General features: G+C 29.8%; 1 protein-coding gene across 1 annotated transcript in view; it reads right to left on the reverse strand.

Moving 5' to 3' along the window:
* LOC107446265 (Muscle-specific protein 300 kDa) overlaps nucleotides 1-23,373 on the reverse strand; it is a 306,758-nt gene that overhangs the window by 120,800 nt on the left and 162,585 nt on the right. Inside the window, 18 exon segments of the mRNA XM_087154058.1 lie at nucleotides 1,089-1,256; nucleotides 2,547-2,699; nucleotides 3,348-3,422; nucleotides 5,283-5,606; nucleotides 8,104-8,268; nucleotides 9,189-9,341; nucleotides 11,133-11,231; nucleotides 12,464-12,691; nucleotides 13,553-13,705; nucleotides 13,785-13,937; nucleotides 14,141-14,464; nucleotides 16,135-16,299; nucleotides 16,442-16,594; nucleotides 18,427-18,634; nucleotides 19,570-19,688; nucleotides 20,900-21,064; nucleotides 21,150-21,293; nucleotides 22,887-23,210. Coding sequence (XP_087010184.1) covers nucleotides 1,089-1,256; nucleotides 2,547-2,699; nucleotides 3,348-3,422; nucleotides 5,283-5,606; nucleotides 8,104-8,268; nucleotides 9,189-9,341; nucleotides 11,133-11,231; nucleotides 12,464-12,691; nucleotides 13,553-13,705; nucleotides 13,785-13,937; nucleotides 14,141-14,464; nucleotides 16,135-16,299; nucleotides 16,442-16,594; nucleotides 18,427-18,634; nucleotides 19,570-19,688; nucleotides 20,900-21,064; nucleotides 21,150-21,293; nucleotides 22,887-23,210 — 3,273 coding nt within the window.

Here is a 23,373-nt window from a genome sequence, read left to right on the forward strand (position 1 = left end):
TCATTTTTCCCCAAAATTAAAAAAACAACAACAACTTTTACACGCTTAAATAACAGGGATCTGTCCAGACATTTTGTGAAAGGTCCGCTTTTGCAAAAGTGTGAAAAAATTACTCGTAATTTGTGAATATAAAATAGACGTTAAGTCAGATTCTTTTAACCAGGGTCCGGCTTTTGTGAATTTGTGCAAATAGGGTCCGTTATTGCAAAAAAAACTTTTTCAAGGAGTTTTTTAATCATAAAGACATGCAAGATTGCGCTCAACGCTGTAAAATTACAATTAAAAATATTAAATTTTAAAAAATAAACAGCAATCGATGCTATACTAAATTAGCGATGCAATATATAAATATTTGGTACTTAGCCTATACTTAGACTATTCATTTCGGACGAATAAAGGAAGAAGCGTCCGCCGAAGACAAAATTTAGTTCGTTTACATCTGTCTGTCTTTCCCCCCCTTCCTGGGAAGGGTTTATTCGATTAACAAAACAATAATGAAGATAAACAAATTTGTGAAAGGTCCGATTGAAAGATAAATTATTTCGTCAAGGGTCCGATTGAAAGATAAATTATTTTGTCAAGGGTCCGTTTTTAAGTTATAATATTTTGTGAAGGGTCCGTTTTCATGAAAAGATATTTTGTGAAGGGTCCGTTAACGGACCCAAATTTCTTCTAAACAGACCCCTTAATAAGCTATACATAAGCGAAACAGATTTCAAAAATGTTATCTGAAAAGAAGTTAAAACGAAAATCATAACGAACGAAGCATTTATTAAATTACTTTCGTGTTTTGCAAAAGAAAAGCAGTGTATCTCTGCCAATGAAAGTGTCCTTTATACCAGAAGGAACACAAAAGAATACTCCAAAGTTATGATGTTCAAAAGAAATACTAGGTGCAAAGAAATGAAAAAAAAATACTTAAGCGATTAAAATACTTTTGTTAAATATTATATAGTAGTAAGATACTAGTTTGATCTTAACCAAAAGAACGTGTGGCTCTAATATGGTATGACCAGTATAAATTGCCCATCTTATTGTAACCTAACGTTTAAGTAGTACTACATTTGATTATAGAATCTTATGTTTACCTGAACTTGAGAAAGTTTTTCTTGTAAACTATCACAATTGCAGTATGGAAGAGCATTAATTTTTCCAAAGCGAGAAGCAGCATCTTCAATCCATTCGGAACATGATTTGTGTTTTTCATTAAATTGAACATGATCCTCAACATGTTGTTCACTTTTACGAGTAAGTTCCTATAAAAAGAAGAATTTAAGAATATTGAAATGCATTAATACGAAAAAACTTTTTGTAGATAAATTACATTTTTCGAAAATTGTTTTAAACATTTCAGGAAATTATGTTCTTTAAAACAATCTCTTAATAAATAATGTAGTACATGATTGTGAATTATTGCACTCACCCCTTAGTTTTGAATTCCTAATTCAAATAATGGTATAAATTAATAAAATGATACTTCAAAACATTATATGTAACTAAATAGTTGAAACAATCAATTTTTAAATGTTTAAAAAAATCCTATAAAAATTTTAAAAAAAGTTATTCATTTTTTTGCATTAATAAATAAATAAACTTTTGCATTTCACCCTAAAATAATATTTTTTTTTACTTTAAAATAATAATTTTTTTTTGTAAATAAGAATCATATGCACGTATTGATTGAATTCATGATTGAGTTAGGAGTCTTTTACACAAATTTTTGGAGCATGTTGAACCACATTATTCTTCACACTTCCCGCAACCTTAATATTGTGCTAAATTGAAGCAAATCATCAGACTTTCAAAATTTGATTGCATGATGTTATGTTTGAACCTGAATGGAAATAAGGTTGAAACAAATTTGGATCAAATTATGGTTCAAAAAACCGGTATGCTATTACAACGTTAAACCGAATTTACTGAGAATGTTGGTATTCCGATTAATTCTTATTCAAAATGTATTTCGCAAATATTTTTAATCTATTGTTTCATACGGGGCAATCGTGAAAACTTTTCTGTCAAACATTAGAATGGAAATATTTTAATAGATAAACTGAGAATGTTGTTGTTCCGATTAATTCTTATTCAAAATGTATTTCGAAATTATTTTTAATCTATTGTTTCATACGTGGCAATCGTGAAAACTTTTCTGTCAAACATTAGAATGGAAATATTTTAATAGATAAACTTTTAATTACAAATGATACTTTATACCAGCTTTGTAACTGAAACTTTTAATTACAAATGATACTTTATACCAGCTTTGTAACTGAATGTGACAGAAATTCAAAAATATCAACCAAGCCAATGTACAAGCATTTTAAAACATTTAATAACTTTACTACTTTATATCTTTAAGCCTATATTGTCTTTATATCTTATTTTACTCTTAATATCTTTACGCAAAATGTTTAATGGTTCAACTAGCAAAACATTTATTTATTTAGAAATGTACCGAAAAATGATTGCAAATATTAAAAAAAAAGAGTGCAATGATAGTTAGAAATAAAACCAGTTAGAATAATAAACCGGTTTTGATACATTACCTTGCAGGTTAGAAGCATGGATTGGAATCTTGAAACGAGTTGAGAAGTTGCCATTGATATTCTCAATTCCCCACTCGTAGCAATCAAATCTTGTGATTCATCAGACAAAACATCAAAATCAGCTTCTTTAGCCTGAAGCTCATTGAGTAAAGCCTAAATAATTTCAGAGTACACAAAAACAGATTCAGGATACAAGAATAAAGGCATATTTAATAAGAGATTCAGAAATATTAGCTTTAGCGTATCAGAGCGTTTAAAAAAAATTGTAAGCTAGCATAACTATTCAGTTTTGATCTAAAATATATTGAATAAATTTTTCACAATCCATTCATAATTAATAGGTTATTGTTATTGTGTGGCAACACTCTGCAATGAAATACTTAGGAAACTATATTTCATATGGTGATCCACGAATAGATGAAGTTCTTATATGAATTTGTAGCCTAACTCCATCTATGTTCATTTTGTGGTACAGAGTCTTACAATTTAATTAATGTATTGTTTTTTCAAATTTTTTCTTACTTGTACCTTTTTCTGTCTGGCAACAAAAATAAGTTGAAGGCGTACTTGTTTTAATATAAGCTTAAAAAAAAGTTTTCATCATGTTAAACAGTCTTCAACATTCAACATCCAAACATCATGTTAAACGCTATTGAAATAAAAGCCATTAAATTAAAGGAAGATACGTTTAAGGCCCAGAAAGACATATGCATTCTATATATAACAAAATTTGACGATAAGTAAAGAATATATCATTCAATTAAAAGTAAAAAACAGTTTTCAACACCATTTGTGTCTTACTTGAGAAGATGTGTCTGTGTCAGGCGGATTTAAAATATCATCCAAATTATTTGCATAGCTCCCTTGAAGCAACATCTAGAGCAATCAATGATGTTTCCAAAATGCCAAATTAAACAAAAAACATGCAAAAAAATGAATAAAAACAAATAATAATGCGTTAGTTTACTAAACAACTATGTTATAAAATAATATCATGCATGCATACATATAGTGAGTAAAAAGTATTTCATAAGTAAAAAAAATAATAAATAAATAAATAAAACTAATGTCTTCTATAATACATGCTCATAAAAATAAATTCTATTACAGTAAATATGAATTAGTTACTGAAAGACAAAAATGTCTTAATACAATTTGTCAGTAATCTGTTAATATACAAAAAAAATGAAAGAAAGTGCAATAACCAAAATGTTAATTACTATTCAAATTAAAATTATCGGCTCTGTTTCATTCATTCGGTTATTTCATTTTAATTAAAAAAAATTATATTTAGCACAGGTGTAAAATTGTTTCAACTTTTATTATTTGCTAAAACAGTCAATTTACATAGGATTTGGATATTTAAAGGTGTTCTTCGAAACTTTTACGCGAAGGAAAATAAAAATGAAGCAAAGTCTTAATTTTTAGATTGTATTCTGCCTTCCTGAAAGGAATTGTCTGAAACAAATAGCATAAATATTGAAAAAAAATATTTTAACTATTTATAAAACTTCAAGAAATTATTTATTTGACTGGATTTTTTCGCCTTGATGAAAATTAAATTAAAGCAAAAAAAAGTTCTCAAATTTTACATATCTTTATGAATCTAAATAATACAGCATTGGAATTTATTTTTTAACTAATTAAATTTAGATTACAACTCTGTTCAGTTTTACAATTTTGGCGCTTTGCATCATTTTTGTTCTTAGCATCGCATAATAATAATAGCAAGGCATTGCGTAAAACTCAACAATCATGAATAACTGCTTCAACTTCATAACAATTGCAAAATCGTATAAAATGCGTTAAATAGCATTATTTTATAAGATAGGAGAGCTTGATAGTCTTATTAATGCGGGATTCTACTACAGTCTAGGAAATTATAAGGTATTCATTTTTAACGTCTCGTTCACTTAGTTTGCAAAATGCATCTTAACAAAGTAAGTAGCTGTTATTCAGTATCTAAATAACAGGCTTAACTTTAAAACTGAAATGGAGCAAGGGAAGAATAGAAAAATAGTTTACACTACTATTTAATTTAAATCGAGCAATAACAGGATCTGTAACATCCGTCTTTTACCAAACACCAAACTGTACTCTAAGCAATGTATTAAACACAGCATATTTTTAGATATGGAATTTAAAAGCCTTTTTAGACAAAATATCCCTAAATCTAATATAATATTTCATGCTTTATTATAGCTAGATAAAAAACGAAATAACTTATTTAGAAATTATCTCTTGTAAATACGGTCATGCTTTTAATTTTTTCATGCATTTCTATGAAATAAAATAAGACAAAATAAAAGCAACCTGGAATTTATCACGTTGTTCAGTCTTTGCTTCAACAGTTGTTTTGGGAGAAAATTCTTTGATTTTGTATTGATTCTAAATCAATTTTAGATTTATTGATTGTATTGATTCTAAATCAATTTTAGATTTATTGATTGTATTGATTCTAAATCTATTTTAGATTTATTGATTGTATTGATTCTAAATCTATTTTAGATTTATTGATTGTATTGATTCTAAATCTTTTTTAGATTTATTGATTGTATTGATTCTAAATCTATTTCAGATTAGATTTTGATTGTAAATCTATTATAATGTTTCATGCTTTATTATAGCTAGATAAAAAACAAAATAACTTATTTAGAAATTATCTCTTGTAAATACAGTCATGCTTTTAATTTTTTCTTGCATTTCTATGAAATAAAATAAGACAAAAAAAGCAACCTGGAATTTATCACGCTGTTCAGTCTTTTCTTCAACAGTTGTTTTGGGAGAAAATTCCTTGATTTTGTGTTCCATGATTTCTAACCATCCAGTCATGGAATTACATTTCTCATCATAAATTTCCCATTGCTTAAATTTTTCTGCCAGTTTTTTCAATGTTTCATCAATGTTAGTGGATAGATCTTGAAGTCTCTTCTCGAAAGAAGCTTGGCATTTGACTAATTGTTCAAAATCCCTGGGTGTGATTGATGGAGAGATTTGTTGGAGTGACTTTTTGTAAAGATCTATTTTGGTTTGTCCTTCTGGTAAGTGCTCCTTCAGGTCCTATTTAAATATTTAAATATATTTAAAATGCATCCGATAAAAGTAATATTTAAAATGCATGCAATTTACATAAACTTTATCATCAAAAGAAGTGCATTTTATTATGTTCCGGTTTAAATTTAAGGCATTCTTGTATTGAAAAGCTTCCACAATTCTATAATTTAAATGTGGATTCAGAATAAAATCATCAAAACAATTTTAAGATTTTAAAAAATTCGAAAATGTTTAAAAATACTGCTTTATGATAAGTTATCATAGTAAGTTTGACGAAGCAGAAATCACTTTTTCGTATTAAATCATATAAATTACTGAAATGCTATCAATACTGAAAAAATTTCAAAAATTTGTGAAGTGGATAAATTTTGCAAATTAAAATCACAGAATAAATGATCCTTAGAAAATAAATATGGGGAAAATATTTTTATAAATCATTTTAAATTAATAGAAAAAATAAAGTTAATGATAAATTTCTGAAAAATAATGTTTCGACACACGTTTCAATCGTATTGTTTCGGAATTTTTTCCTCCTGCAGTTCATCAAGAATTTTTAAAACTATATTCTTAAACTATGTACGAATTATAAAACCGGGTTTTCATAATTTAATAGTGGCGTTGTTTCCAAAAATTAGTATTTTTCAAAAAAATGGAAGAATTGCAAAAAAAGTGCAAAACATTTTGATTTTAAAAATAACACTATAATATTGAAGAAATGCAGTATATGCAACACTGTAAACTAGAGCAGTTTTTTAAAATATTATTTTTGGATAAACTAGAACTAAATAAACTAAATTACCTCCTTCATACTAATATATAACGATACTTAAGTACCCTAATATGGTAATACAGTTCCAGTTTACGAGATAATATAGTTAGCAAGTGCCATATGAAAATACAAGAAAAAGATGACATTTAATAAGGGGTATTGATTTTAAAGCGAATAAAAAGTAAAGGTGTTGAAATCATTAAAACAATAAAAGACCATTTGTTGATTAAAATCAAAGCTTAGTTTTCATCCAGTGGTATATTTGAATAATTTAATTTTAATTATTGCTTTCCTCCATTCAAAAGCACGTTCAATTTTCCTTGGATATTTATTCAACAGGAGGTTAAAAGTGTGACATAAGAAACATAATCCAAGTTACTCTATGAAAACCTTTATTCACTTCAAAAGTTTTCATATTTATATTTCAAATCACTTGTGTTTCTTCTCATTCACGTCCAGCAAGTCATGAAAATGGGTGCCTGTTTTTGAGCGCTTAAAGCTTGTCGACTGTTACTTCCAATTTGAAGCTTTTTTTAAGCAAATGAAATTTTTAATCAAGTAACCTATTACCGCTTCAGTTTCTTGGGATTATTTATTTAATAATCCAAGTTATTTTTCAAGTAACTTTTATAATAACATAACAAAGCTAAGCCTTTGGTATTTTTTTTCCAATGGCAGGCACTGAATTTGAATCCTTGCCTATACTATGCCAGAATTGTTGCTCATTTCGCGTTACCCAGTGGGCACCTGTGAACCAAAGTCACGGAGGCGAGCAACACTGCCCACGCCACACTGCCACAAACCCGTTTATAGGGTGGGCCACATTCACACATCATACACGCACACAACAGAGGACAGCACAAAGAGAGAGAGAGAAACATCCATGCCCTGAGCGGGATTCGATCCCGCAGCCTATGGCTTCGCAGTCAGGCACGCTAACCGCTCGGCCACCAGGCCGGCCCTTTGGTATTAATTTTTCAGAAGAAAAACTCTAATTTTACTGGAATTGAGGGGCTATTAATTACGAATGTCTGGATATAAATAAATAAAGAAATAAAAATAAAAATAATATTTTTAAAAACCACGTTTTTGTAGTGGAGAATAATAATTAAGAAACAAAAATTTGAAAAACGAAAAACGTGGGGAGCATGAAATACATAACAGTAACAGTATGTGTGCTCATGAGAATATGTGAATGTATAGATGTAATTGTATCTGAATGAGGACGTGGAATATGTTTGTGTATATGCATGTGTATGTGGATGTGTATGTGGTTGCGCGTGTGTATGAGTAAGAAAATGTGTATATGTACTGTTATGTATTTCATGCGCCTCAAGTTTTTCGTTTTTCAAATTTTTGTTTCCTAATTATTATTCTCCACTACAAAAACGTGGTTTTTAAAAATATAATTTTTTTTTTATATACTCCCAAAATCTTAATTTTTTCACTCACTGTACACAAAACTTTTCAACTGACATGTGACACTAATTTGAAATAATCGAATCGACAACAAAAGACAATCGCGAAAATATTACTTTTTCTTTTAATTTTAATTTTATTTTACTTCGTATGTCTTTTTTCTCTTCATTTTCTTGCATAGTCATCCAATTCTGAACTATGTGCCAAATTTGAAGTCTGTAGCTAGTCGGGAAGTTAGTTTAAAATCGATTGCAAAATTCCACCCAAACAGAAATACACGAAGGCAAGTTGATATAAGCGTGGTAAAATACCTACCATTAATTTTTCTTCGTTATCTTTTAGAAGTGCTCGATTACCAGTAAGGTCTGAGAAAAGATTGAGCTTTTCTTCGTTTTTCTGACACCACTCTTCACAGGTTTCTTTTTGGTCTTGACATTGTTGGAAAGACGTGGACAGGAAATCTATTTTGTTTAAGTGATCCTAAAAAAGTAAAAATTCGAATGAAGAATACAGTATACTCTCCATATCTCAAAGTTGAAGGCAGGCTAAAAAGATTTCGAGATAGCGAGTTTTCGAGATCACAAGCTCAGAACTGAATATATTCTAAAAAGTAGAAAAATGTATTCTGAGATAGTACTCTAAAGAGTGCAGTCATGAAACATAAAAATAACTACCAATAAATACGTATGCAATGACAGTTGACCGTAAGTCTAAATAGAATTATGATAATTTTATTTTTAAAAGTAAGACTAAAATAATTAAAATAACTATGCCTTAAATAATTGGTTTACAAACTTATATTATGATTTTCTTGAGAAAATTCTATTTCTATTTCGAAAAATATTCGACGTTACAAGGTTTTAAGAAGAAACTCTTCGACATAAGAATTCAAATTAACATTATTTGGATATGTAATGGCATGGAGAAAAATATTTTTGACATAACAAGGTTTTCGAGATATAGAAGTTCGAGATATAGAGAGTATACTGTATTTATGTGATAATGTTAAAAAAGAAAACGTCTAGCAGAACACTATATTTGATGCCAAAAATTAAAAATGATATCGAAAAATATTTGACATAACAAGGTTTTGCGAAGAAACTCTTTGACATAGGAATTCAATTTAACATTATTTGGGTATGTAATGACATGGAGAAAAATATTTTTTTGACATAACAAGGTTTCCGAGATATAGAAGTTCGAAATATTGAAAAATACTGTATTTATGCGAAAATGTTAAAAGAGAAAACGTTTAGTAGAACACCATATTTGATGCCAAAAAATAAAAATGATAAATTTTAGATTTTTTTTCTATTGAAACCTAAGACAAGTTTAACATTATAAAAAGTAACTAACACTTAGAAATGCGAAAGTATATCGCATAATTAAAATAGTCTCACCTTTATAACAGAGACTAAGTTGTTGAATCGGGCTGTTGCTTCAAGTATGGAAAGAGACAAATCTTCTTCCTTCATAAGTGGAGCAATCGACTGAACTTTTGTCTGAAGAAGATCGAGTTGCCGCTTATGGGATTCACTTTCCTGGTTTAGAGTCTAAAAAATAATTCATTGAAGTCATAGTGTTAAAATGGCACATTAAATCAAAAATATAAATATAACATATTTTTTGTTGCATTTGTACAAATACTTGATCTTGCCTGATTCGGGTGTGGGAATTGGCAAATCTGAAATTAGTTTTGCTTCTAAAGCAACAGACGTTTTTAAGTTACATTTTTAGTCTGTTTTTTTTTTTTTTTTTGTCAAAATGTACAAGTTTAAAAGCGTTATGCATAACAGCGGACAGCAGGAATGTTTCGAAAAACTTCTAGGGGAGTTACGGCACATCATCATTAAAATTAAAAAATAATTTTAAAATTGCATCATTCCTAATATTATTTTCTCAGAGAATTTCTTAACAATAACAGTCTGCAAGGTATTTAAAACTGCACTGAGCATTTTATGTAAAACTTTAAGTCTAAGATTTTCCTGCGTTTTTTTCATTAGTCCATTAATGAATAAAGTACTAAATCTTCAAAATTAACTTTTTGCCCTGCATTAAAAACACAGTAACAATGTTTTTTTAAGATAACACGTAATATTTTTTTTTACTTGAGCATAAGATTTTTTTTAACAGATCTTAAATATTTCCGTATCGCTGATTTCAAATTTGCAATCGGTTTCTCTCTCCAATCTGCAGTTTTTTAAAAAAATGAAATTATTAGTCTTTTTTTTCGTCGAATTTACAAGCTTAAAAATGCTATAGATAACAGGAAATAGCATAAATATAGCGATAAACTTCTAGGGGAGTTACGGCACATCATCAGGATTAAAATTACATAGGAACCCGTGTCCAGAAAGGTAATCCTACGTGGCTTTACGCTCTTCTTTATGATGAACTGTTCAGAAGCACACGAAGAAACTCTTCATAATGGGAAAGCACCCCTAGATGCGTATTATGACATTTCCAGACATGAGTTCCTATGCAATTTTAATTCTGATGATGTGCCGTAACTGCCCTAGAAGTTTTCTACAGTTATGCGAACCCCTGTTGCATATAACATTTTTAAACTTAGAGCACGCTACTTGGATTAAAATTGCCTCGGAACACATGCCTGGAATTGTCTTCATACGCCGTCAGAGGCGCATTGTTATCATGACCTGTTCAGAAGCACGTACACGGCAAAAGAAAGAAAAACAATGTCATAATAGGACAGCTCCCCTAGTGACGTATGACATTCCGAACATGGGTATCTATGCAAGTTTAATCATGAAGATGTGCTGTAACTCCCCTAGAAGTTTATCGCAACATTTATGCGATCTCCTGTTATATATAACGCCGATTGCAAATTTGAAATGAGCGATACGAAAATATTTAAGATCTGTCAAAAATCTTATGCTGAAGTAAAAAAAAATGTTACGTGTTATCTTAAAAAAACATTGATATTGTGTTTTCAATGCTTGGCAAAAAGTTAATTTTGAAGATTTAATACTTTAGCCATTAATGAACTTATGAAAAAAAGCAGGAAAATCTTTGACTTAAAGTTTTAAATAAAATGCTAAATAGAGTTTTTAAATAGCTTGCAGACTGTTATTGTTAAGAAATTTTCTGAGAAAATGATATTAGGAACGATGAAATTTTAAAATTATTTCTTAATTTTAAACATTTATTTTCGAATTAAATATGGCATGAAGAATTTTTTTAATTAAAACATTATTTTGGTGTAGCTAATTTGTAAAGTACGCAAAATTCGTTAGTTTGTGTGTACATACAATTTCACACAAAACGTATTATGAATATGTTTTAAATGAATTTATGAAAATCCACAGTCTATTACTACAGCTTACCTTATATTTTAATAACCGTGGCATTATATCTTGTAGTGTTGGAAGATTCATGTCATCAGATGCCAGTGTTCGCTCTGTTACATCCATCCAGTTTAGAATCTGAAATGATATTTGCAGCATTTATTTTTTATTGGTATGCTTAGGAAGTGCATTGTTAGTAGCATATACTAACATCTATTTACAATTAATGTGCCGAAAAAATTAATCATATATGGCGTACTGATTTAATACAGTGTGCTGGATGTTGGCTAAGTTCCACTCTCCTTCTCTTAACTTTCAAGCAACTTCAGCTGTAATTTAAAAAGTAAAGTCTAATCATAGCGTACAGGATAAGGGGTACAAGATGAATTTGATTACAGCACCATCGAGTGAAAAACTGTAAAGTTTAGGTTTCTGACTGGCAAAAAAGGCAAAATATTTTGTGACGTATAATATTTTTTAAGATCATTTCGCCACGCCAGAGTGTTAAAAATTTAGAACAAAGTATTAATAACTTTTTAGCAGAAATATGTCTTTTCGTGTAGCATATATATAGTTTCGTATATTTTGTCTTGTACTTGCTTGCTTTCGTGTTGCCTGTTAAGGTAGCGGGGTGCGATTGTTCTTGTTTTCCAGTGGCCCCATCTATGGCCAAGAATTCGACTTCTGCCACACCCATTACGTCACGCCCGTTTATAGAGCGGACCCATTCATACATCCATTCATTCATCCACAGATCATAATTTTGACCTGAACCAGAGAACGATCAATCTCCATTTCAGTACCCCCAGAGGTTTGATTTGTTATGGGAACATGGAGGACTTTGCGACTCGACAGATCTAGCGTGCATCAGTCACCATTTTACTACACGGAGAGTCTTCGGTCGGCGGGGTTCGAACCCACGAACTCTCGGACATGAGCCCAGCGCCCCACCGACCAGGCTATCCCAGCCCTTCTCTTGTACTCTTTACGAGATAAGAACTCTAACATCACAGATTTCCACCATACTGCGGAGAAAGCGGGTTGTCCATCATAACCCTTTTACTGTACCTAGACACTAATTCTAGAATTCTTATTATTGCCATTCTAAAGTGAAAAGTGTAGATAAGAACTTTAAAGGGCACCTCGCATTTTAAATTCAACGCTTAGTTTCCAAAACTCCATTATACATATTAAATAGTGTCTTTTCTAAATAAGAGAAGTCAGATAATGTGGAATTTTAATTAAAATAATTTTATATTTTTCGGTAATGAGAAAAATAATGAGCGAAGTCAGATAATGTGGAAATTTAATTAAAATAGTTTTATATTTTTTGGTAGTGAGAAAAATGATGTTTCCTACAAATTACTCACTTGTTTGAAAGTGTCTTTGAAACTGACCCAATGGTGGTTTAGTGAATTTAACTGCCTTTGAACCTCAATAACATTATTGGAGAATAAATCAAATTTGTCTCGTAGTTCTCTTAATCTTTCTCGAATGGATTCCCGACCGGCAGTCGCAGTATCTTGGTAAAGCCTCTCACCGCTTTGCACTGTTTCTGTCAAGAGCTGTTGACCTTGCAACTTGTCGTTTACCAAAACCTAAATAAAAAGCATACATTTACTGAAAAACTTGCAAAAATAACTTCCTTATTGAGAAGCACTTTTTATATCAAACTTTGCAAAATTTCGATTCTATTTCTGTCTGTGAGCGAAACCTCATTCAAAAGTTATTTAGTATGAAATAGATAGTATTTTTTTAAATGAACTTAAGTTAGATTAAAATTTTTAAATCGAACGATGTGCTGATCTAAAAAAATAATACGATGTACTTAACTATTAAAAATAGATCTTAATTTTCTGAGTTCTATTTTTTGATATAAATTAAAATTACGCTATGGAATTTTTGGTAATTGATTTGATTGGTAATTATAATATATTAGTGTAATAATCTTTACTTCGGTGAGATAAAATTTTTAGGTTGAGTAGTAAGTCAAACACTGGGTAACCTTTTTAATAAATTTAAGGAAATGACAGTTAATTTTTATAATAAAAGTTTACTCTAAACCATTAATTTTTATTATTCAAACCAAATGCTAAAAAATTAATGACAGTACTTTAGGCCTACATAACGGCAAATTAATTGTACAAAAATCCCAATTTTTCATTGAATTTTCTTCAAAAATGGCTAAAATTGATACTATATATGTCTGAAAAACTCGTTTTCAGGAAACAGTAACATGGCGACTATTTTGAGTGAACGTTTCGATTAAAAACTTTAATATTCGAAAAAATTCGACGCACGGAGATACTTTATCACTTCGCATTTATGTAAACTTTAAAATCTTCTTTTAAAAAAAAATGGGTTAAAATATTCGTTTAAATCATTCTTTTAGCATTTTATAAATATTTACCAGTAATAATTTACTAAAATAACAAGAGCGCATTTTTAAAAAGTAATACCTGCAACTTAATCATGCTCTGCTCCAAACTTTCTTCCGTTTCAATTTCTGCTAAAACTTTTCTTCCAGAAGATAACCACTCAGAAAATTCTTCAGCTTTTTGCTCATAAGCCTTATGATCTTGGACTATAAGATCCCAACGATGCAACAAAGACTAGAGGGGAAAAAAACTTAATGTTTTAAACAGCACACTTCAACGAAAATAACTCAACAAACTATAAAAATAATTTTACCTTAACTAGTGAAACGAGATTTTGGTATCTGACGTTGAGCTGGGAAACTTCAAATTTGATGTTCTCCACACCAGAAGATTGAGTTAAAGAATGAGCCTCATCCGTCAAATTATCCAAGTCTTTTTGACATGATAGGACCCTTTCATTCAACTCCTGAGATATTTAAAACACAAAGGAAACATTAAATTAGATGTGATTGAAGCTAAACGAATTTACAGTTTATGCTTATGAACAACATGACTTATTAAGTCATGATTTGATAAGTCACGAACATGATCAATAATTTATAGCCTTACATAAAGTTAAAAACTGCAGCAACTATTCATACATGTAATTGGGATAAAATATTTAATTACTTTTATGAATGTGTATTGCTCTTCTTTTTCTTGCAGCGTGGATTGCAGTTGAGGTTTTTTCAAAGCAGCATCAATTTCTTTGAACCAGTTGTTGAGTTTCTCAACATTTTTCTCAAAACTAAGCCACTGTTGGATGATGTTTTCTAAATTGCATTTACCCTCAAGCAATGTCGTTGTATACTGACTCCATGAGTCGGAGAGCTCTTTCATTTCATGTTTGATGATTTCGCAGCCATGATCGCTGGTATTTTTACACACAATATTTGAAAGTTTCTCTAACTCTGAAAGATTTTTATTACCATCTGCCTGTTTTGTACTGAGTTCCTGAAAAACAAAGGTGAAAGATTAATATCGCTACAGGGCACTTTTCTTTGAAAACAAAGGTATACTCATTCAGCGTGTCCCACAATCATCAACTTTTAAGTTGTTTTTCGAAAACCCGGTCGTCAAATAAAACAAACCTATTTAATTTAATTTTACAATCGATATTGAATAACTGATTAGAGCCTATTCCTGAACAGCTGATTCTGAGTTTATGTTCACCTCTGTAGCCTTGTAATTTTGAACCCAACCCTGAAGACAAGAGAACTCATGGATCAAGGATTTGGACAAAATAGCCTTCGTGGAGGACTTTTTGATCGAACTAACCCGCATTTGCGTTACATGGAGAGGAAAACCACGAATAATTCTCACTATTAGCCAGAAGGAAAGGGATTCATCTACCACTGTGATCAGTATGAGCCGGGATCAGAATTCGTATCTAACCAGCCAACACTGGAATTCGAACCTGGTCATGACACTTGGAGACGAATACTATATTCCTTAAACCACCAGGTACAAGTCTTCGCGGGTCCGTCAATAGATGCAATGGAAAATGACCCAGAGACTGCAGCTGAGTTTCAACAGAATTTACGTTTTTAAAATCACGCATGTTGTTGTTACACATCCCCTGGGGAAGGAAAGCCTAGACCAGGTCCAGAAAGCCCCATAGCATCGGTTCCCCATATATCTGCAGATAGTCCCGATCAACCAGCAGAAGTACGTCGGGAGAATATTCTCCTGGTAGGGTCACCCAAGGCGTGAAGGCCGTCCCACTTTGCTCAGCTAACGACTGCAGGTGAATCCAGAGGTCAAGTCAGTCTTCTGCCCTAGTGGTTCCTCTAACTTAAAAGAAGCTGCAAACAACCCTTAGTCAGATGGTTCAATCGCATAATGAAATCACGCATAACTAACATTTTAACTAGTCATTACAAAAAATTGATAATTAATCACCTTGGTCACTCTTTCACATGCGAATGCTTACTCCTGAAACATTGATGTTATCTCAAAGGAAGGAAACGTATTTTCGATGTACTTAACTTCTTTGAAGAAATATATGAGCATCAAACAACTAAAAAATTGCAAGTATTTGACAGTTTTGCATTTCTTAAATTTAATATTCGCAATCGAATGTTGAAGGTTAAATGAAAAAATTCAAAAAATATGTTTTGGAATAAGTAACTGGATCATGTAAACATGAATAAATATTTCTTAATTATTCCTTTGTATTTAATGCAAGCCAATTTCTTATTGAAGACCATTTTGAACATCGATGTAAATTAAGTTCTCCAGCAAAGTTAGTCTCCCTTAAGTAGTTAAGTAGCTACTATAATTCCAAAGTAGTTTGTAGTCATTAAATTTTTAAAAAAAAGTAGTTGTAGTTAACAGCATTTCAAACAGAGTAGTTGCAGTAAACTTGTAGTTGTAGTAGACAAAGTTTGTAACAGCTACTCATGAGTGTTAGGTTAAGGTTTATACATTTTTAGACTGTGCCTTCTATACTAATTCTGAAAATGGCGCAACATTAAGAAAAGCAATAGTTTTAATCAAAATACAAAGCGTTGGTGGTATAATTTTTATAATTAAAAACCTACTCAGACGCTGCATTAGCTAGGCCTAGTTAACAGATATTATAATTCTTTTTTATAAGTAAGCTCTAAATAAGGTAACTATACCTTTAATGTTTCAAGCCGACTGGCGATGTTGTTTTTCTCTCCAGTGGTATCTTTGCATTCTTGCAATTTCAAATTACAATTCGATACAAAATCTTGGAATTCACGACATCTGTCCAAGTACAGCTGATGATCTTTAATTCCATTTTTCAGTTTATCAAGTAAGCCCTGTAATCATGTAAAAAAAACAGTTATTTCGAAGTTTCATGCTAACAGAAAAGCTGTAGACATAAATCTTTCTCACTACAACATTAAAAATACTTTCAAGCAGGCAAAAGCTAGAAGCTCAATAATAAAAATAATGTATTACCTCAGACTTGGAACACATTGCATTATACATCATTTTAACTTCTTCTATGTATGATGGTATGGAATTATCCCCAGTCACAGCCATAAGCTCATTTGCTTTCTCAAATACGTTATCCAATAGGGGTTTGTGAGATAAAATATCTTGATGTATAACCTAGAATTAAAAAAAAAGATATAGTACTTCTTAAAAGTTATATGAAGAAAAACGTTTTCCAAAAGATCCTATTACAATAATTAAAAAAAGGTATTGAGCAATATAACAAATAAAAAGTTCAAAATTGATCAAATTATTAAAACGTCGCTTAAAATTACAAACTTAAGAAAAATAAAGACTGTTTCTCAATGACCGTTCTTAAAATATTCCTAATATTTCAGAAAGAAATATTTTGATTATAAAATTTAATTGCAATGGAGAAAACAAATAGATTTCAAAATTCAGATCAATAAAGATTATTTTGCAATGACCGTTCTTAAAATATTCCTAATATTTCAGAAAGAAATATTCTGATTAGAAAATTTAATTGTAATGGAGAAAACAAATAGATTTCAAAATTCGGATCAATAAAGACTGTTTCTCAATGACCGCTCTTAAAATATTCCTAATATTTCGGAAAGAAATATTCTGATTAGAAAATTTAATTGTAATGGAGAAAATAAATAGATTTCAAAATTTGGATCATTAAAGACTGTTTCTTAATGACCGCTTTTGAAATATTCCGAATATTTCAGAAAGAAATATTCTGATTATAAAATTTAATTGTAATGGAGAAAAAAATATATTTTAAAATTCAGATCAATAAAGAATGTTTCTCAATGACCATTCTTAAAATATTCCCAATATTTCAGAAAGGAATATTCTGATCATAAAATTTAATTGAAATGGAGAAAACAAATAGATTTCAAAATTCAGATCAATAAAGATTATTTTGCAATGACCGTTCTTAAAATATTCCTAATATTTCAGAAAGAAATATTCTGATTAGAAAATTTAATTGTAATGGAGAAAACAAATAGATTTCAAAATTCGGATCAATAAAGACTGTTTCTCAATGACCGCTCTTAAAATATTCCTAATATTTCGGAAAGAAATATTCTGATTAGAAAATTTAATTGTAATGGAGAAAATAAATAGATTTCAAAATTTGGATCATTAAAGACTGTTTCTTAATGACCGCTTTTGAAATATTCCGAATATTTCAGAAAGAAATATTCTGATTATAAAATTTAATTGTAATGGAGAAAAAAATATATTTTAAAATTCAGATCAATAAAGATTGTTTCTCAATGACCATTCTTAAAATATTCCCAATATTTCAGAAAGAAATATTCTGATTATAAAATTTAATTGTAATGGAGAAAACAAACAGATTTCAAAATTCAGATCAATAAAGACTGTTTCTCAATGACCGTTCTTAAAATATTCCCAATATTTCTGAAAGAAATATTCCGATTAGAAAATTTAATTGTAGTGGAGAAAACAAATAGATTTCAAAATTCAGATAAATTATTATTTTGATCAGATTAATAGAGGAAAGGACCATCCGCTTTATACTTTATCCTCAAAAAGGTTTTAAATCATCCCTTGCTCTCACTAAACTTAAAAGTGATAAGCTATAATTTAGAAACATTTTCTTTAATAAATATTACTTTGTACGACTGAATTTGCATAGTTTTTTTTTTCCTAAACTTCTCAAGGATTCTAAAAAATGCATATTAAGGACAGTTATTATGGAATGGTTTGGCAGATATCGAAATTATGCTAGTGCAGTGCATATTGAAAACAATAAAACTTTAACTAGAATTTGTATAAAAAACATAAAGTATGTTTCTCAATGCAGTTTTATAATATTTTTCATGTTCTGAGCTAGTTGAAACTTTTTTAAAATGTAGAATTAAAAAAAAATCAGAATTAAAATTATTTTCACCAATGTTTCAATGTGCATTTATGAAACTGTCAGAGATTTACTAAGAATGTCAATTTATTACCTTCTGACTTTGAAATTGTGCCCTCTTTTCCTGCAAAGTCGATTTCGGTTCAGTATGTTGTTGCACTGATAAACCAACCTCCTGCAGCCATTTTGATAGTCTTTCTTGACCTTGTGAAAAAGAAATGAGTTTTTGCAAGCAAGAATCAGCAGACCTTAAGGTAGTACTGCATTTCTCTTGTAGTGTTTCCCACTGCTTTTGCAAACTCCTGCAATTTATTAACACATTTTCAATGTAAATTCTTCATTAAGAAATACAATATGTATAACATATAGCACCCCAATGCAATTTCACTTCGATTTAAAAGTGAGAGTCAGAAATAAAGTTAAAACAAAACATGCAAATAACCTGTTTCAATCAATATTGAACGGTAAAATAATGTTAAATTAATAATCCCTGGAAACGGAAGCAGTAAGATATTACCTGATTAAAAACTTCATTCGCTTCAAAAATGTACAAATTGGTAAAAACAATCGACATGTTTCGAGCACTCAAAAACAGGCGCTCATTTTCAAGGCTATCCAGATTTGAACGAAAGGAAACAAAAGTGATTTAAAATTTAAGACGTAAAGTTGCAGACGAAAAAGAGAAAAATAAAGGTGAACTAGAAAAACCACAGTGGCCGAGAGGGGCAAAACAGAGGAAATGGAGAGCAGAGGAATTTCTACGCGCTATGGAGAGGTGATACTCGATTACTGTTGTTTTTCTTGCTCTGTTTTTCATTTTTTTTCCTCTCCCAGCTAATGTGGTTTTTCTAGTTTTGTTTCTCACCTTTATTTTCCCATATTTCATTCGCAACTTTACGTTCTATATCTTAAATTGCTTTTGTTTCTTCTAATTTACGCCTGTCAAGTCTTGAAAATGCGCGCCTGTGCTTCAGTGCTCAAAATATACCGACTGTGATTTCTCATTCACTTTAGAAGCGAATGAAGTTTTTAATCAAGTAATAAAATAATGCTTTAAAACAATTTTTTTATATTTCTGAAAATAGAAAATAGGTTTTGGGAATATATAGGAATTTTGAATACTTTAAAATACAAAAGAATAAGTTGCAAGGATATAAAAATATTTCTAAATATTACTGAAAAATAAAAAAATGCAAAACAAGTAAGAACTCCGACAAATATGATGTTGTAAAGTAACCTTATTTTTTGGCGGATTGTTTCTCTACCCTCTGGTGATGTTGAGGAATATAATCTTTCTCCTATTTCAACAGTTGATTCTATTTGATGGAGGTTTTGAGACAACAGATCACACAGATTCTAAAAAGGTAAAGTATAAAGATTTCATTAAGAAACATTCGACGTTAACACTACACCAATAATAGATTGTCTCAGTAAAAAGATATTATGAAGGATATTTCGTAATCACCACACTTAATGCATGTTTTTAGAATACATATTAGAATGAAGTAAAAAAATATACACAGCAGAAGTCGTAAATTGGTATTTACACGAAAAAGAAAAAAAAACATTAACAAAAACTATCAAAAACACTAGAGAAGAAGACAAAACTGAGAAAAAAGAAAAATCGAATGTTATTTTTTCAATATGAAAAATCTCTATATTTCATCTGGAAATCAAACTGGTTTTGATGTTTTTCATCCCAACCCCCTCACTAAGATTTAAAAGGTTTCACTAGCATTTTTGTCTTTACATTTGTTTAAACAATAATTTGGGATCTAATGCTTTCATTTTTCTTCATTTCATTTTGACAATAGTTCTAAAAACGTATATTAAGGGAAGATATTACTAAACACCCTGTATAACTATATCAGTAATTTCATGAAAGTATTCATCGTTACATTATTCAGCCCTTAAAATTAACAGAGCCTTAAAAACGTTTCTTTAAAAAAGGGAATTTTAAATGTAGGATAGTATTAAATAGATGACTAGAAGTTATAATTGTTTACAAATGAATTATTTTCGCTAAAACATTATGTTTCATTTAACTATATTGCGTTCATAAAAATAGAAATTTCGCTGATTGTTTTATGTACATAAAAATTTTTTATTTCTGTAATTGTTGATTTTAGGGCATTCGATCAGAATTTTAGTAGGTTTAAACCTTTAAACCCGAAATTCGATTTTTTTTTAAAAACCTGAATTCAGAAAACAATAGGAATCCCGAGAAAATTGAGACATAACAAAAAATATGCATAGATTACAGGTCTACTTGTGGAAAATATTCAAAATTAGCTTCACTTTTAATAAATAAGGAATTTTCTTCACTTAGGTTTTATAAAATATCAAAAGATAGATTAAGTTGACTGAGAGCTTATTACTTAAAAATAGATAAAATAAAGATGAACCTTTATGAATATTATTAGCAAATAGTTGCACACATTGTCCTTTGAAATGAAAAAAATCAAATATGGAGAAATTTTTTTTTTTACCATGAACTGAATTTATTTTATTATTGATAATTTATAAATTAAGAGTTCATAAAATGCTTAGAAAATTTTATTCCATACCTCCAAGCAAGATTTTCTTTCTTGTAAAGTTATGACATCACCAAAAAGAACTGAATTTTCTTGTAATTTTTTCTCTGGTTCTTCAAGCCATTTGAGGACATCTGAATATTTCTTGTCAAAAAGTTCGTGTTCCTTAACATATGCATCCCATTTCCTTACTGCTTCCTAGATTGAATCGATAATCATTTTTAAATATTAATTTATATCGAATACTGGTAAAAAGGAATAAGTAAAAAAGTGTTAAGCATACTTTGGCTGAATTTTTCAGAGATTGATATTTATTCAAAATTCTTGATATTCTGGAAACAAAGGTAGCATCGGTTCTCATGGATTCCAGTTTCGCATGTAAAGTTGAAAAATCTGTCTGTTTAGTTAAAATTTCTTTTTCCAATTCCTAGTAAAACATGATATAAGTGTGAGTAAAAGAAATTTAAAATTATTTAAATAAAACAATAACTTCGTTAGGTTAAATGTTAACTTTTTCGAACAGTGCATTATTACTTCACAATATACAGGATGATAAGGAATAATTTGAACAAAACCCATTCTAAATTTGAAATAATTACGAGCCAAACTTTTAAATAGTCAATGTAGTTTTTTAAGTGACCAAAAATAGCTTTAGAGCAGAGCTATAAACGAGTTAGGAATTTTTTGCAATGGTATGCAAATCACATTCTGATATTAATAGCCTTTCCTTGCACAAGGTATTTAGTCGGTTAAGGAAATCTTAAGATGTTTAACACAAACTCTATTTACCAAGTTTGAATAATTGAAAATATCCATTGGATTTAGTACTCTACGCTGATAAATTTATGACGAAGAAAACTAACATCATCGAAAATAAGTTTGTGATGTGATATTATTTGATTAAAAACTTCATTCGCTTCAAAAAAGACAAGATGGATATAACAGTCAACATGTTTTAAGCACTCAAAAACAGGCACCCAATTTCAAGACATGCATAGCGTAAATGGGAATAAATAAAAATGATTTGAAGTTACCAATAAAAAATGAAAAAAACGTGAGAAACAAAGAAAAAAAATAGAAAAACCACAGTAGCTGAGAGAGAAAAAACACAAAATACAGAATAAGAAAAACCACAGTGGCTGAGAGGGGCAATTCAGTGTAAAATGCATTTCCATTTGCTGTGGAGAGTTGGTGAAGAACTAATGTCGTTAACAGAGGAATCAGCACTCATCTAAATAAAAAAAGATTCTGGAGATTTTGGCATTGTTGACAATGCCGGAATTATTTCCTGACTACCCCAGTCACATCAGCCCATCTTGATGCCCTGGAATCTTGTTTTATTTATATGAATGCTGATTCCCTTGTTACCGACAGTAGTTCATCACCACTTCCCCATAGCAAGTGGAAATGCATTTTAATCAGATTTGCCCATCCTACAAATTGTATATATTTGAAACGAACCAAGTTTCTTATCAAGTAATATCTTACTGTAGTTTCTTGGTATTTTTTTTTTTTATTTGAGATTAGTGATATGTTGCGATTAAAATATTTGTTTTTAAACTATGTCCAATTTATTTCTTGTCTGTCAGTAACTTTTGCATAGTACACCACTTTTAAGATTTATTAAAAAAAAAAACACGCACCCAAATTTTATGATTATTACAAAGCATAGACAATTTTTTACAACCGTTTTAATTATAGTTTACCAGTTTTCAAATTCAGCCCAAAGTAAGAGAAAGTTTTATGAAAAGATATTTTGTTGAATTTTCATGTTATAGAAAACTTTGTTTTAGAAGACATTGCTTTAGAAAACACAGGCAATTTAATACAATATACAAGCATTAGAAATGATCACCATTTTAAAAATAAAAAAATATAGACAAAGAATTAAAACACATAAATAATTATTTTAAACGTAATATACCTCAAAAATAGGACTAAAAATATTCACTTGTTAAAAACATATACATTAAAGGTATAAAATGCAACATTCCCCATTTATCAATAATCTGATACTAACTTTCATGGTTTGCAATTGATCTTGTTTAGTTTTCAAATTGCTGCGCAATATTTGTTCTCGTAAGATTGAGTCTTTCTCAGCAATCCATTGCTCAAGGAGGGAGACTGTTTCTTCACAGCTGCCCCGATCTTGAACAGCTTCTGAAATGCTGTCATGGGCACCTCTACACAGTTTCATGAAGTTTTCCCACTGATCTTTCAATTGAGAGAGATGAGATTTTAAGACATCATGACCACCGGCTTCAGTATGCTGCAGCACCGAGGAAAGTATTTGTTGCAGCTCATGAAGTTTCTCTTCACCTTCTTCTAGAGAGCTCATCACCGTCTATCAAACATAATTAATGAATAAGAAAAAAAGAAAATAATCTTTAACTGAAATTATTGTCGAAATAGTATTTTTACTTGGTTAAACTTAGTCTCAAAACATTAATAAGGTTTCAATGCAAAAAACTGATGTTTGTGAAAATAGCAACACCATGAAGGACTTA

The sequence above is a fragment of the Parasteatoda tepidariorum genome, chromosome 10, assembly GCF_982258835.1.
Source record: "Parasteatoda tepidariorum strain Cologne lab strain chromosome 10, Ptep-v5.0, whole genome shotgun sequence".
Classification (NCBI taxonomy): domain Eukaryota; kingdom Metazoa; phylum Arthropoda; class Arachnida; order Araneae; family Theridiidae; genus Parasteatoda; species Parasteatoda tepidariorum.